General features: G+C 43.8%; 1 protein-coding gene and 1 long non-coding RNA gene across 6 annotated transcripts in view; both read left to right on the forward strand.

The window, feature by feature from the left end:
• SETBP1 (SET binding protein 1) overlaps nucleotides 1–16,903 on the forward strand; it is a 370,608-nt gene that overhangs the window by 49,553 nt on the left and 304,152 nt on the right. For 2 of the 5 annotated variants that reach the window (XM_021092436.2, XM_084964821.1), the window contains exon 3: nucleotides 12,853–12,915. The exons of the other annotated variants lie outside the window; for them this stretch is intronic. In XM_021092436.2, coding sequence (XP_020948095.1) covers nucleotides 12,853–12,915 — 63 coding nt within the window. The remainder of the gene's footprint in view (nucleotides 1–12,852; nucleotides 12,916–16,903) is intronic. 5 annotated transcript variants of the gene reach the window in all.
• Nucleotides 283–7,033, forward strand: LOC146406262 (uncharacterized). Its single transcript, XR_014808094.1, has 2 exons — nucleotides 283–4,862; nucleotides 6,622–7,033. It is a non-coding gene; the product is annotated as an uncharacterized LOC146406262 (long non-coding RNA).

Genomic DNA, 16,903 nt, shown 5'->3' on the forward strand with positions numbered 1-16,903 from the left:
AAAAAAAAAACAACCCAACTCCCAGGGTGAGGCCCTTAGTACCTCCTTCCATTTCTATTTCCAGATGTAGATGAGGAAAAAAGGTGTACGTGTTGTAGAGACCTTTAAGAATAGCAGGTAGGGAGTTCCCACTGTGGCGCAGCGGAAACAAATACGACCAGGAAACATGAGATGCAGGTTCGATCCCTAGCCTTGCTCAGTGGGTTAAGGACCCAGCGTTGCCATGAGTTGTGGCGTAGGTTGCAGACTCGGCTCGGATCTGGTGTTGCTGTGGCTGTGGCATAGGCCAGTGGCAACAGCTCCAATTAGACCTCTCGCCTGGGAACCTCCATATACTGCTGGTACAGCCCTGAAAAGCAAAAAAAAAAAAAAAAAAAAGTAGCAGGTAACTTTCCTCTCTCCTGAAGATGGACATGTGGTCCCAAGGGCATCTCTTACTTAAGTTTCAGTGCCCACCCAGGTGAGCTAAGACTACACCCCTGCTATTTCTATCTGACACAGCCAAGCCGAATCTCTCATAAGTAAATAATTAATTTGGAAGTTGGGGATGTCAGTGGAAAAGTCAGCTGTGGTGGGCTCAAATAACAAGCCCCAGAAGTGATAGCCACTCTGGCCTCTGAGAGGCCCTCTTGGCTCTGTTCAATCGCGGCAGCCCTGGCTTCAGGCCTGTCTCTCCACGGTAAAGTCAAGGAGCTATATACTTCCATCTGTGAATCACATCTTTATCCCCCAGTGCTTTTCCCCCTGGGCTGGTGGTGTTTTCTTTCCTAAGTCCCCCAGGCCCGTGCGAGCCCATGACTCATGACAGAGAGGAGTCTCAGTTCCAATATCTCTGTGGGTTGGGGGAGGGTCAGGCTGTGAATAAACCATTACGTGGCTGATTCCACATCCTTCTCTTTCACCACAGAAACCTCAATTTCCCTTTTTGTGGAAAACAAAACCCTCTTTCAGTGCCCCATCAACGGGACTGTGGCCTTTGAATTACAAGCTGTCCTCGGGAAATTTGGAAGATTAATCAGCTCTTGGATGGAGTGGCTGGGACAGCCGCTGCCCCCGTCCATTGGAGAGTAAGGGGTCGTCACTTCCATCCTTTCCGGCCTCGCTGCCAACTTCGAGTGTAGATGAGGAATAGATCAATGAATGATTTGTGGATCCCCAGAGGTGTGGCTGAGAAGCCCTGAGGGCACACACCACAGATCAGCTGGGTCAGAGTTCCCTCACTCCCACCACAGTTGGAGGCCTCCAAGGAGCTGGGGACAGAGTGAGTGATGGTGGGAATGCAAATCCTAGAGCACAGCAAATGGGGACAAGAGCAGGGACTGAAATCAGAGGGCCTCTTGAGGCCTGTTCCAGTGGGCTTCCCAGTACACGGGGGGAGATCATTTTTAGAAGGAGTTAACAGAACAGTCAAAGACAGTATGAGAATTTGTAAACTGTGAACAAGAAATAAGGATAAGATGTGATGCTTATTGCTGGAGAGAGTTTTTTTGTCGTTTTGTGCATGTGGGTTTGTCATTTGCAAATGGTTCATTAAATCTCCACTCTATGCTGGTTTTAGCTTCTTCCCTGCATGTTCCCAAGGACCGCATGGTACCTCCTGCTAGCCATCTCCTATCTGAGCTCTCTTTTGTACTTTGGGAGTCTCTGTGGATGGAGTTAGCCCCTTGTAAATGCCGTTGCTCTTACAAGACATTAAAAGACAGTGAAGTAACTTAGTATGGCCTTCAAGGAGGCTTCTGATTTCACCCAAACTGTCCTCCGAAGTGTCTCTCACCACTTTCTGAGTGGTCTGTTCATTCGCTGACCTTTTCCCACTTCCATTCTTCTTTTCACATTACCATGACCTTAAATGCCTTCCTCTTTCTCCCTCATTTGGCCAATAATCATCTTTCCATGAAAAATCCCCTCCTTCCTGACTCCTGAGCACATATTTTCCTGGTCCTAAACTTCTATTGCCGGTGTCAGTTATTTAGTGGCCAAATGTGTCACATTCCTTCTTTGGATTATTTACATTTTATTTATCTATTTATTTTGTGTTGCTTTTTCCCATTTAGATTAGGAAACCTCTTTGGGGAATAAAGGATTCAATTTATTGTCATCCCCCATAGCACTTAGCATAGTACCATGTGTATAGTAAAGTACTCAATAAATACTAATTGGCCCTGTATGTTTACCTTCTGGAAATTATGCTATATTCCAGTATGAAATTATGCTGTATTCCATTCCTGCTCCTAAGGAATTCTGTTGTACAATAAGCAAGAAGAGATGAGATTACCTGTAAGTCCACATAGAAAACTATGTACAGATGCTCATTAATTAAACATTGTGGAGTTAGAAAACCAAAGCTAAATTTGTCAATATTTGTTGAAGAGCACCCAGAAAAAGGGAATTGGTATGGGGGCAAAGGATTTAGTTGAAATGTGCTTAAAGATTGACCTGTTGAAGTCTGTGATGGTGAGTTCAAGTCAGGAGATATTATAGGTTGAATTTGGACATCAAATGATGATCTGTCATTGTGGGGAGCTGCATTCACCAGTGCTCCTCCCCAAGCATTCTGCAGCTTCCTTTGGAGAATATGCTCTCCTTGAGGAAGATGAAGAGTTTAATTAATTGGAAGAGAAAATTTTGGAATTTGGGGACATGACTCAATAGTGACAACTCAATAGTGACACAGGATGTCCAACTAGAGCAAAGAATGATTTCAGTATCTACTTAGAAGGTGCAGGGACAGACTGGAGGAAACCAAGAAAGGCAGAATAGACTTCAGGCGAAATCATTAATGCCAACCCAAGCACAGGAGTGGTCCCTAGTGGGACCAGAATTGCATGTTGATAACTGATTTCAAGCAGCCATTTCAGTCTGTTAGGTACAGTGCATGACTATCTTCTATATGGGTTCTAGCAGCAGGGGGATAGATTTGAGGACTTAAATGTTTTCTCCCTGCATATTTAATAGCATCAAACTCTACTAAGCCTTGAACCAGAGGGCTGGAATAATAATACTTGTTTTAGGTGCACAATCTGGGGTTTGCTGAATGTAAATTTTATTTGTATATAATTTATGTACATTACCTCTCTTGAAATATGATCTCTGAAATATGGAATTACGGGTCACTTTGTAAGAGGGATCAGCTGAATTTGAATGATGCATTGGTGCACAGAAAGGATGTAGAGAAAAAGCTCTAGTTAGGAAGCAGGAGACCTGAATTCTAGTTCCTCTTCTTCCATTGACTAGCCTCGGGCAAATCATGTAATTTCCTAGGCTTAGTTGTTTCTTCCTTGCAACTAAGGTTGTATTAACTGCCTGAGGTTAGAGGTCTGAACTGCTATTAGAGCTGTTAAATTTCCTTTATATGTCTAAATTCTCTGATTCCATTATTTAATGAGATTAATCTTGCTTGTCATCACTCAATACATCTTAGCAAATAAAAGTTCAACTGAACTGACACAGCAGAAACTGATGCCACATATCTGAAAGACTAAAGATTAAGAGGGGAGACAGTGCCCAGAGAGAAGCACCCTGGTAGGTTGGCAGGTGGTACTGGGCCAAATGTAGGTCAAATACTGGAGTGGCCACGTTGTCCCAGGGCGATAGTGAGGATGATCAGAAACAACATTAGAAAAGATTCTGGATAAAAACTCTAAGTTAGCTTTGGTCCTTTCTTTCTCATTGAAGCCTCACTAATATGCCACAACTTCACACAAGTTCCTCGAAGAAAAGAATAGTGTGAGGTATTCCATATCTGCTTTCCTAGGTTCAAGAAGACTCCACTTCTTGGTGGCTCCTCATGGGGCCCTTACTCATGAAACATCTGGGCCGAATTCAGCCTGAGTGAAGTATACTGTGGCTAGGAGGAAAAGCCATATTTCTTTGGCGATGCTTTAGTAGCTGGCTGCCGATGTTGCCTTAAAATAAAGAACATGTTTACTTTCAGTGCAGATCACTCTGCTAGTCTTTAGGGATGGCCAAGAAAAGAAATGCCATATTCATTAAGAGTCAGTATCAACTCCTTCTTGAACATAAGTTATCTTCCTCGTCTTTACCTATAGAGTATACAAAAGAACACAAGATATGGTCCTCAGCAGCACAGAAGTGATTACTGCTCTTGCGGAGACCAGGTTCATAGATCTTAGGGTGTCATTACCCTACATTGGGAGGATACCACCGTCTTGTCTAGGAAACCTTCCCTGATGACATCAACCTACTGTGATCCCCCCCACCACACCTTTTTAAAAGTTTTATCAAAGTCTAGATAGTTGACTTACAATGTTGTGATATTTAATTTTATTGGGGCATAGTTGACTTACAATGTTGTATTAGTTTCAAGTGTACAGCAAAGTGAATCAGTTGTGTGTGTGTGTATATATATATGTATATATACACACATATATATCCATTCTTTTTTCCCATATAGAATATTAAAAACTATTGAGTAGGTTTTCCCTGTGCTATATAGTAGGTTCCCTTTAATCATCTATTGTATATAGTAGTGTGTATATGCTATTCCCACCCTCCCAATTCTTTCCTCCCAATTTTCCCTTTTCTGATTCCACATAGTCTATATAAGATTCTGTCATACCTCATTCTTTCCATTTTTCATTCTCCTTTCAAATCAGCATATATTTCAGTTATATGCAATGTTTTATATATGTTTCATCATTTTAATAACTCTATAAATGTATCCAAGCAGAGGCCTTGTCTCATATTCCTCTTATAACCCACAATTCATTTATTTATTTTCATTTTTGGTCTTTTTAGGGCCAATGCACAGCATATGGAAGTTCCCAGGCAAGGGGTCGAGTCAGAGCTTTAGCTTCCAGCCTTTGCCACAGCCATAGCAACACCAGATCCGAGCCACATCTGTGACCTACACCACAGCTCATGGCCCACAATGCATTCAGAACAGCATGAAGACCCACAGGTGCTGATCAGGCATTTGTTTGTTGATTGATTCACTGCCACCAAGATTCTGTTTCTCATAGTGTTTGCATGGTTTGCAGTTCTTTGAAGGGGTGACTTTGCTGGAAAAGATAGGACTAGTGTGACTGAGAGATTTATCTAGAACTATCTCATAAAGCTTTCTCTGACCTCCATTGTGCCCTAGGAAAACTTGGCCAATCTGTCCTCTGTGCTCCCTCTCTCCCTCCCACTCACGTGGTTGCTTTCCCTCTCCAATTGTTTGTCTCTTTAATTATATATCCATGTTGAGGACTGGGCCTTAATAGACCTTTGTAAATGAACAGTGGATATGGAAGCTAGGAGCTCAGATGGAAATTCAGGTTGGGAAGGATGGGGCAAATTTAGTTGCAAGCAAATGGCAAGTCTCTTGATGAGTACTGGTCAGCAGGTCTGGCTTGTGGAATCCTGGGTTGAGTTTGTCCACTTTTGTGACCTAGCAGAAATGGCTTTCACTATAGGACCCAGCCTTCTTGGCCTGTTGCCTAGCAATGTGTTAGTCTCTTAAAATGTCAGTGGGCTGGTAGTTAAGGTGAATATGTCCACTTGGACACCACTGGTTGGTGCTCAGTTACCGACTCTAGGAGTGGAAACACTGGCAACCTGGTTTCTTCACGACATATAGACTCATGGTCCACACACACACACACACACACATACACACACACACATCACTACTGATTTGGCTTGAGAGTGTATCGTGCTTATTTCTTAGAGGCCGTAGGATGGAGTGAAAAATCCACTGGATTCAAAATTAGAAGACACAGATTCTGCTTCCAACTCTGGTCTTTCCTGAGTGTGTAGTCTTAGAAAAGTTACTTCTCTATTCCCAGGTTCTGTCTGTAGGATGAAAGTATGGACTGAATGATCTCACAGTTAAACCTAGGAATTTCTAAGGATAGAATGATTTGCCTTTGAAATCAGCGAGTCTCCAGTTGATTGAAGTGTTTCATAACAGGAATTCTGTGTTTGGAAGTATGGTATTATTAAATGACCATGAGGGCCTTTCCAGCCTGAGACTCTGATGTGATAACTTTCAGCTGATTTGAGTTGCTCCGCAGGGGCCCAGCTGATGTCAGGGGATGGAGAGGTATTACATTTTTGGCTGTGCCCCACTCGCAAGTGCATTGATTACCTGCCATGCCAGTGTTATCCCCATTGTCCACCATTTTGAATCCTCTTTTTTCAGGCCTTTTTTCAGGCCTGTTACTTGTTGGGCATCTGTGTCTTAGAAGGACACGTGGCTGCACATGTTCACATGCGCATGCCCTTTCCCTTCCTCCTTTGGCAAAGCTGGCACCTGGAGTCCTTTAGGACCTGCCAGGTTAACTGCTATTGAAACTGGGTGCTGTGGTGCCCTGCACTGGCTGTCCCTCTGCAGAAGGCTCAGAGGAGGTTCATTTGCTGGGGTCCTTAGTGCCACTTAATGATCCAGTTGCACTTGTTTGGAGCGTGCCATTCACTCCATGATCAGATGTGTATTGTGTTGATTGCTGACAATCCTGTCCTAGTGTCTATGCTGCCAGAAATCTTTATTAACATTAAAATGGATTAGCGGAGTTCCTCTCGTGGCGCAGTGGTTAGTGAATCCGACTGGGAGCCATGAGGTTGTGGGTTCGATCCCTGCCCTTGCTCAGTGGGTTGACGATCCAGCGTTGCCTTGAGCTGTGGTGTAGGTCGCAGACGCGGCTTGGATCCCGCATTGCTGTGGCTCTGGCGTAGGCCGGCAGCTACAGCTCCAATTCGATCCCTAGCCTGGGAACCTCCATGTGCCGCGGGAGCGGCCCAAGAAATGGAAAAAAAAAAAAAAACCAGAAAAAAAAAAGATTAGCAATGAGATCCTGCTGTGTAGCACTGGGAACTATGTCTGGTCACTTAGGATGGAGCATGATAATATGAGAAAAAAGAATGTATACATGTATGTGTAACTGGGTCACCATGCTATACAGTAGGAAAAAAAATGTATTGGGGAAATAACAATTGATTACAATTAAGACTACTTGAAAAAAAAAATAATGGTTTTCAACTTTGGGGAAAAAAAAAAAAAAAAACCTCCCCAGCCAAAAAAAGAAATAAATCTCTCCAATGTGTGAATGAAAAAAAAAAAATAAAATGCTTCTGAAGCTTCATAGTCCGAAGAAGCAAATTATGATGTCATCTCCATCTTACTTGATTTGATTTTCCTGAAATCGTAAGAGGACAAATTTTCACATTTAAAAAAACATGCATTTGTAAGGAGAACATACATGGGAGTGTGTGCACACACCTGCAAACACACATGTAGACATGGAGCCACCACTTCTCTATTAGTTTCCTATTGCTGCTGTAACAAATTACTACAAACATAGTGGCCTAAAAACAATACAGATTTCCTTCGTTACAGTTCTGGAGGTCAGAAGTCTGAAATGGGCTCCCTGAGCTCAAATCAAGGTGTCAGCAGGGCTACATTCTATCTGAAGGCTCTAGATGAGAGTGTTTCCTTTCCTTTTCCAGCTTCTAGAAACTGGTGGCATTCCTTGGCTAATGGCTCCATTCTTCTATCTTCAAAACCAGCAGTATGAGCCCTTTTCACACATGATCTCTCTGATTGTACCCTCCTCTTTCACTTTGAAGGAGCATTGTGAAAATAGATTGAGCCCACCTGCTTAATCCAGAGCCCTCTCCCATTTTAAAGTCAGCTGATGAACAACCTTAATTACACCTGCAATATTTTTTGCCCTTTTCCAGGTAATGTAACATAGTCACAGGTTCTGGAGATTCGGACATGGGGACATCTTTTGGGGGGGCAGCCATTATTCTGCCTACTACACCTTATTGTAGAGTGATAAGTTGAATTAACAGAACATTTAAAAAAACCCTTTCCTTGTCTTTACCTCCTTGATCTGTGACTACATCCCCAAGCACAATCCTTTACACTTGAAAATGAAAATAATTACTTTTTGTTTAATTAGATTGACTATGATTTGTAAAACTGTTGGAGTCATAACATTTTAAAGGTGTGTTTTAATAATAAGATATTAGTATATTTATAAAAGAGCCTAACTGAATATTTTCATTCATCAGAGGTTCTGGAAAATCTCCTTTTTATTGTTAGTGATATCTGAATTTGGATTCAGGTCCTTCACATTTGAAGTACTCTGAAAGGATAATTTGGCTTTGTTACTTCATCGAATGGGTAAATGATACATAAGAGGTTGACACTGTGCTCATTAAATTTATAAAATCAGTATATTAGGTTATAGTCCAGCAAGTGCACACTGTATCTTGACAGGTGTCCAAAGCCCAAGTAGGAATGATTCTGGTTCTTGGGCTTGACTCTCGTGGAGTTACAGGAGTAGGGTGTTGCCCTGTAACCTTCCATGACAATTAGAATAGACTTTGGTCAGAACAATAGTAAGTCTGCCAGGAGTTGCTTTGGAATGCCAGAGGATGAGGTACTCTTATTAATACTGAGAGTCATCGTCATTCCCTGGGTTTTGTCTTCCCAATCCCTGGCAGGAACCTTCCCAGGAGACTCGCCAAAGTTAAGCATCTACAGGTTTTTCTGGCCTCCGGTCTGGAGGTGCTGAAGTTTTGCTTATTATTTTAGACTGGGTATTGTGACCAATAGGGCTCCAGTGATTCAATGGCAGAGTTACTTCAACTCCTTTTGGCATTTTGAGGTGAGCATAGGCATGTGCTTAGTACTCTGCTGTCAGCTTAGAAAAGTTGTACATTAAAACTACCATGGGTTATCAGGGTGTGGAGAAACTGTTGGTGGGGAAGTAAGCTGGTGCAGTGCCTATGGAGGGCAGTATGGAGGTTCCTTAAAAAACTAAAAATAGTTACTATCTGATCCAGCAATCCTACTCCTGGGCATATATCTGGAGAAAACTCCAATTCAAAAATACACCTGCACCCCAATGTTCATAGCAGCAGTATTTGTAATAGTCAAAACATAGAAACAACCTAAATGTCCATTGACAGATGAATGGATAGAGAAGTGGTACATATATACAATGGACTACTACTCACCCGTAAAAAGAATAAAATAATGCCATTTGCAGCATCATGAATGGGTCAACCTAGAGATTATCATATCAAGTGAGGTCAGATAAAGACAAATATCATATGATTTCACTTATATGTGGAATCTAAAAATATGATACAAATACACTTATTTACAAAATAGAAATAACATCACAGACGTAGAAATAACATCACAGACATAGAAAACAAATTTATAGTAATCAAAGGAGATAGTGGGGGGTGGACAGGAGATAAAGTAGGAGTTTGGGATTAGTGTATACACACTTTTATGTATAAAATAGATAAACAACAGGGACCTGCTGTATAGCACAGGGAACTATATTCAATATCTTATAATAACCTTTAATGGCAAAGAGTCTGAAAAAGAATATATATGTGTATGTGTATTTATAACTGAATCACTTTTCTGTACACTTGAAACTAATACACCATTGTAAATTAATTGTACTTTAATAAAAATGGTTAAAAGATAAAAATTAAAAATAAAATAAAAATCTTTGGATCTCTCTCTCTCACACACACACACAGTTTGTACATTTCACTTTTACACTAATGGCCACGTTACACATTTGTACACTGTGGCCATTATAGCAGGATAAAGAACAGTAAGTTCTGATATACTGGTATCAGTATAGCTGAGGACTGCCACTGTTTAACACTTGTGCTCGGTTATCCATTTCCTCATGTTTGAAATGGAAATAATGATTCCTGTCCAACTTAGCCCAAGAATTACTATAGAGCCCACATATAATGTGAATGCACTTTGAAAGTGTCAAGAATTAAATTTCCAATATTTCAAAAGAAAATGAAACAAAGGGAAGGGTGGAGTTGAGATTATCCAGTTCAACTTTCTGATCCGTGTTTTTCACTACATTTCCCATGGATGCTAGAAAAGGATAGGTAGTCTTTTGATTAGAGTTACAAATTTTGCACATTAATTGATATTTCATTAATTGGTGGAACCTCATTTGTGGGATGGAGTCTGAGTAGTATAAGATGCAAGACATAATGTTTGGGGTAGAGTGAGCACAAGTTGTGTGATCCATTATCAGTTTAATCCTCATTTTTAGTTATATTAAGTATAGTGTTTTATCTCAAGTGATATTCTACATTCACAAAACTTTATTGTATGGTTCTATAGGGAAATGAAACCTGTACTTGGATAAATTGAAATGTACTTCTTGATTTCTCTTTAAAAATGTGCAACCCTACTCTACCTTGGTGTGCAGGCTAGTAGATTCTAAGATCATAGGATGTTATAGTTTGGAGAGACTGAAAAATTATATGGCACAGAGGGTTTTTTAAAAAGAAAAAAAAAAAACTATGGCAAAAATTGGGCATTCATTCAATGTAATATAATATTTTCATTCAATCAGCGAATATTTTTGAGTATCTATTCTGTGCTAGTCTTGAGCTAAGGGCTAAATACACCAAGATGACGATTTAGGGACTGCCTATAAGGATCTCTTGGTCCATAGAGGAGATGGGTATTAAACAGTTAGTGTTCAGTGCTCCTGCTGGGTCTGCCTGATAGGAAGATGTACTGGATAAACCAACAGCCAATAGGAACTATCCTGAGGATTGCCTGAGGGTGGCGGTGGGACAGTAAAGAAAGGCCAAGTATTTCCTATCACTTTCTTTAGATAAATAAAATAACATTAGATCCGTAAGAGACTGGCTTTCACTGGCTGCCAGATCAGGACCTCTTTTCCTTTTCAGTTCTCCATCAACCTATGATCCTGGGGCCTAAGATCTATTTTTTACCATCATCCTTCTTATTGTTATTATTTATGACGGTCATTGTTTTAACTGCTCCAAGGAGATAATTGCTTTAGTTGCTAAGGCAACCCAACATATTGGGTATAAGAGCAGCCAGCAGAAAGGGTTTGCCAAATTGCAGGGCTGGGTGGGAGGTGTGGGGTGGGAGAGCAAGGAGCTCAGCTGTGGAGCTTGAAAATAGCCATGTTCAAATTATCTCTGCATTTCTTCCACTGAGGAGCGTGAAGCCACTTGGAATCTGGTGCCTGCCAGCAACTCAGCTACCCTGATGCTTCCTGTTTTCAGCCCAATACTCGGCCCAGGCTTCTTGGGTCTGGTTTCCAGACTCACAACTCCTGTCTGCTGCTATTCAGCCCTGGAAATGTTGTTGCCCTTTATTTCTAGACACTGTAGGGTTGTTACATCCCTCTCTGGGCCCTGCCCATGGCCCATTTCAAACTGATCAGAGTCCTTGGTGTCTTGCTCAAGGCTGTAGTCTCCTCCCTAACTTGGAGAATTAAGTATGGACTGATGAAAGGAACTTTTCCATTTTAGTTTTCGAAGACTGGAACATCTTGGGAGGTCAACTTTGCTGCCCCCATTAAGTAGATAAATCGAAGCTGGGGGAGACAGAGGCATGCACACACAGCGATGTAGCAAAGGTGGCTGATCTAGGCCTTGAACCTCAGATTTCTTTCACCCTATGCTTAATCGATGCTATGGGCTTTTGTCCTTGGCTACTGACAATCTTAGTTAGTCTGAGGTCTTCGGGTGGCTATGTTCCCATCTCTGTGTTCCCTAGTTAGCTTTTTTTGTGTGTGTCACCTGGCCCTTTGTCCTTATGCTAAGATGGGGAGTGCTCCAGAGGGGATGCTGGGCAGGAAAATGCAGGAGACAAGTGTATCTCATGGCCTGGCTTTGCTTGGAGACATTTGACCATCCAGAAGCAGCTACTGCCATGAAATAGGATAATGGGCAGGGGAAAGGGCGAGATGACAGAAGCATCCCTCACCAGAAGATTTGAGAGGGTGTTAGTGACTTCTTTCAGCAACTTCCTTTCCCCTCTTCTTGCCACGTACCAAGTACACACTTAGCCCCAGGATGTCTATTGGGAGGGCCAGCTTGCTTCTGTGTCCTTAGCAGCCTCCAGAGTGTCTCCCTAAGTGTGTCCCAGCGCCCTCTGCTAGAACGCAGCCTCAGAGTTGATCTATCTAAGCAGGTTAAATAAACAGGTCTGTGTTTGGGTTAATTATCACTGGTTCTGTTGCTCTCCATTACTGCTCCATCCGGGCCTCTGGCCAAGGAGCAGATGGGAGAGGCTGCATCGTCACCTCTGCCTCCTCATTGTGTCTGGCTCTCCCTTCTTCCCTCCCTACCCCGACCCCCTCTCTCTCCCTCCGTCTCCCTCGCCCCCTCCCTTCCTCCCTTACCCTCCCTCATTTTCCTCCCTCTTTCCCTCTCCTCCCTGCCCTCCCCCCCTGCTTCCCTGTTTTCCTTTCCCCTCCTCCCTGCCCCCCTCTCTCTTTTTGCTCTTTCTCTCTCTCTCTCTTTCTCTTTTTGGCTGAGCAAATAGGCCAGATGGCGGTGAGGGGAACAGACAACAAGTGAGGCATGGCATATGGGGAGCTTGTTTAATTTCGGCTCCTGTAGGGAAGTAGATTGGAGGAGGTGAGCTACAAAAGCAGAAAATGGAAAGGGGAAGGGTAAAAAAAAAAAAACCCACACAACAACAACTGACCCTTCCAAGAGGGAAAATGGATTCAATTTACTATTGTTGGCCACTGGAAGCACTTGAGAATGAAGAGAATCTAAAGCAGAAAGTCCCCTTTTTGCATCTTGAAGATTTGGCCTCCTCCTCCAGTTATCCCACCTCCTACAACACTGCTCAGGGTTCTGTCTCTGTGAAGGAGCGTCTGAGAAGGGGCAGTGAGAGGTGGGCAGGGTTCTTTATATAACATGGTCAATGGATTTCTGCTTATGTATCAATTCTAGGAAGAAGTTTGACTAGTAATTTAAGGAAAGAAAAAACAAAAATAGAGGTATCTGGCTAAAATAAAGGGTCAAGGGAAGATTGCCCCCAGTTAACCCTGTTCCTGCTTCTGCTCGCAGCTTCTCGCTTGGTTTACTGTGCCTTCTCAGTTGGATTCAGCTCTGTCCACGGTGGCTGCCCAGGTAACCACACCTAGTCACACAGCCCCTGTCCACTGCCTGTGGTGACCCCCAAAACCCCAGGCTGGCCGGCAGGATGATGGAGGGCAGGGTAAGGACCAGATGAATAGCTTCCAACAGGCGCCCTTTGTTTTCAATTAAAATCTATTTACCTTTCATGTTGGTCACCTAAATGTCAAATTTAAGGGAGTTTTACCTGGAGTTTCTGGAGAAATTCTGGCCCCAGCATATGGACCATGCCTTGGTCACTCCAGTGCACGCATCCTTGCAGGTCAGTCTAATGTACTCTGCAACCCCCATCAAGGTTCCACTCTCCCCTTGTTGGGAGGCCCTATTCCCTAGGAACCGATTGAATTTGGCCATCTGGGGAGACTGGCCCAGTGCATTGCTGGTTGTCTGGGACTGGGAGAGACCTAGGGGGGTTAATAATGATCCAGGCTCATCTGTTGGAGCGGCAGCCTGGTCCCTTCCCTGCAGGAGCTTCCACAGCTCCACCAGGCAACCCGTTCTGCAGCTGATAACCGGATTAGGCAGCAGAAAGGGGCAGATGAGTACCCCGAGGGGCCCTGCCTGGGAACGGGGACTCTCTGGCCTGGCGTGGGGGCTGCCACTGTCAACACCCTAAGCTGCCGCCTCAGGCGGGGCATTTGCATGTGTGTGCACCCTACTGTATGCCCGGAGCCACTGGGAAACGCAGGCTGTGGAGGTTCACACGGGCCAGGGCTGCACAAAGCCGGAGGCCAAGCAGTGCAGTGGCCCTGGCTGGCGCGTGTTGTGCACTCCGTTGGTCCCCAAGGTGGCCAAGCGCGCCTGTGCCCAAGCCGTTGGCGGGCGGGAGCCGGCACAGCCACCGCGCAGGCCGCCGCCTCCTAGCCTCCTCCCCAGCCTCCTCTGAAAAACTCTTCTTTCCTGCTGGCTTTCAGGGGCAGGCCTGCAGTTTGATCTCCCCTGAATGCTGTCCCCTCGTTTGAGCCTTCGATTCTGAGAAGATGCGGAGCATTGTCCAGGGTGGCGGGATGTCGGATTGATTTCGGGGCCTTTGTGTGGACGTGGGGCTCCTGAATGAAGCTGTTATGCGCGTCTGGGGCTGGCGGGCAGGCTGTCCGGCTGCAAGCTGGGCCTCCCTTTGTTGTGGGGGCCTCATTGAGTCCGCGGAAGAGGCTCATTTCAGGGTGATTTACTACCACCCAAACACCAGCTGTCTGCTATGTTGCTGCCCGGCCCCCTCTTGGGGGATCGTTTCTCCTGAAGCTCTCAGAGCCCTCAATCTTTTCTTAAAATATTAGGCTACAGTCATACTCATCTATGTCGGTGTATGCTATTATGTATTTTTGTAACTGTAAATCATGCATGTACACCTATATGGGTATATACATATACATTCTTTTCCTTTTTTAATAGAGGGCCCTGGGCGGAGGCAGGGGCAGGTGAGAAAGCTGCTGTGTTGGGAGCTATGTCACCAGGCTTCGGCCTCGCTCTGTCTCCCATTAGTTGTGTGACTTTGTGCAAATCACTCAATCTCTCCAGCCTCAGTTTTTCTACTGGAAAAAAAATGAGAGCATTCTCTTTTGATTGGAAAACTACTTGATTATTTCTTGAAATATGGATTTTTTAAAAAAGCAATGAGAGAAAAGAGTATACCATATCACTCTAACATTTCTACAAAGCATTGTTCAGTGAGAAATAAAGCCACAAGGCATTGGAAAAGGGAGAATGGCTAAAGTCCTCTCCGCCTTTCCAGGTGACATGCCAGGTGCAGAGGAAGCAGCATCCAGACTGGGCCTGGCCTAGGGTCTCAGAGTCAAGGGTCAGTAAGTAGGGGCCGTGATCTGTTGGAATTGCTAAGTGAACATCAAAATGGGGCACAGGAGGAAGCCTTGTGTGTGTGTGGGGGGGGGGGGGTGTTGGCGGTCAGGGAAAGCTCCTGGAGGAGGTGGTGCAGAATTATTTTGAAGTTCAGGGTGGTCTGTAAGAAAAAGGGCTGGGAAAGTTTTTCCAGGGAGCTTGAGCTGCCAGAATAGTGTTGGCCGTCTTTCTCTGAATAGCCATCCCTGATCTCAAAGGCTCATGTGCACCCAAGGAGGAGCAAAGAGAGGGTTTGAATGGAAGTCCAGTGTGCAGGGTAGAGGGTTGGCTCTGCCATTTCCATTTGGGTGGTTTGAAGTGGATAGGTTGTCACTCAGCCAGAAGAGCATTTAGGAGGCAACTCTAATAGTGCAGGCAAAAATAGTGATTAAGGTCTGGTGCTTCACAGGAACACTGATCAGGGTGGAAGGGAAAGATGTTTATGTTGTACAACTGACTTCAAGGCCAGTTAGAGGTTGAAATTTGGAAAGAAAGGCATCAGTCTGTGATGATACCCATGTTTATGTAAAATGGGGCAAAAATTGTAAAAAATCCATAATATTGTTAGCCTGGAACATAATAAACAATAAATGCTATTTGTAGTGATGATGATTACTTTTGCTTTTCTAGATGACCAAGTGGAGTGCCTCCAGGTCGTATTCCAAAATGGGGAAAGCAGGAAAAGGGACAGATGTTGAGCATGGGGGGTTGGGAAGGGTAGGAAGAGCAGGATGACAAATTTTGGAACCATTATGTCCTCACAGGTGTTGTCTAATGTAATGTAAGTTCTTTGGAAGCAGGGTCTGGTGAGAAATCTCGTCTGCTTCCCCCCAAAGTCTAGCTCAGTGTTCACAATTCACAAGCCACTTAATAAATGTTTGATGAACTTATAGGAGGATGTGTTTTCTGAGTCTTAACAATCAGGAACTAGTAGCTTAGAAATTGTTGTTTATCTGGCAGATAATAACAAGTACTAATTAATGCCATACTCTGGGAACACAGTGAGGAATAAGCAGGCAGGTTATCTGCCAACACAGAGACTGTGGTCTGGTGTGGCTCTGAGGATGACAGAAAAACTTCATGCTCATATGATCAGAGAGGATTATCGATGTTGTTCCTGGGTGTCTAATCATCACCTTGGGGTAGGAGTGAGCATGCCATGGATGCAAACGTCATCTAAGTTGTGCTGAAACAACCTTGTGTTTTTAGCTAGTGCCTGGTGGCCAAAGGCAGATCTTGACATAGTGGTTAGTCACAGGTGAGCCTTAGCTGTTGTCTAAGCTGTGCTCCCGGGGGTTAGGGAAGCAGTGTGTGGGCAGCGCTTCTGCTTCCTGGTGACTCCAGGAGCAGCCTGTGGATTCTGACTGCCTCTGCATACAGGTGACAACCTAGACTTCTTCTTTCCTGTGCTTCCCTTCAGTAGTATCTTCATGAGGAATAAAGAAGAATTCAATGAGGAATTTTTGCTGTTGCTTTCTCCTTTGTGTGGGTTGACAATCTCATGAGCTTTTTAAACTTTAAATTTAGAACAACTATAGGCTCACACTTCTGGGACTTGCTCCAGGAGGTGTTACAGCAAGTGTTAGAGTCTCAGTATCTCAGAAAAGGGAATTGAAAAGAGCCTTAGAAATCCTCAGAGGGGGGAAAAAAAAGAACTCCTTTTACTGAGAATGAAAATAACTCTAGAAAGGAGAGGTGCTGGCCTGAGGCTCACAGCTTGAGAATGGCAAGGAGAGGATTTCACCCAGATATCCAGATATACTGGCCATTTCATTCAGAGCTTGCTCTACTTTTTATGTACTGCTTGTATTGCTATTCATGTGTGAGATTAAGTAAGTTAATGCCCCTCTCTGTTTCCTACTTCTCCTATGAGAAAAAGGCAGGTGTTGGACTAGGTCAGCATTTTACAATATGTGGTCTGGGGAACACACTTATTCAGAATATTTAGAGGCATTAGAGGCCAAGAAGGATTCCGTGAGCAAAAACAATTGGGAAACACCTGGTTAAACAAAACCAACCAAAACTAAACTGCTATCCTTACAGTAGGATAGCTCAAGTCTTTTGTATGTTTATGAGCATCATGGATCTCCAGTGTGGTTGAGTTTACAGTGTTTCCCAAATTCATTAGATCAAACAAGCTGATGCC

Source organism: Sus scrofa, chromosome 1 (assembly GCF_054392235.1).
Source record: "Sus scrofa isolate SSC_HxYL_T2T_F1_AM1 chromosome 1, Sscrofa_HxYL_maternal_Yorkshire_Landrace_v2.0, whole genome shotgun sequence".
NCBI classification, from domain to species: Eukaryota; Metazoa; Chordata; class Mammalia; order Artiodactyla; family Suidae; genus Sus; species Sus scrofa.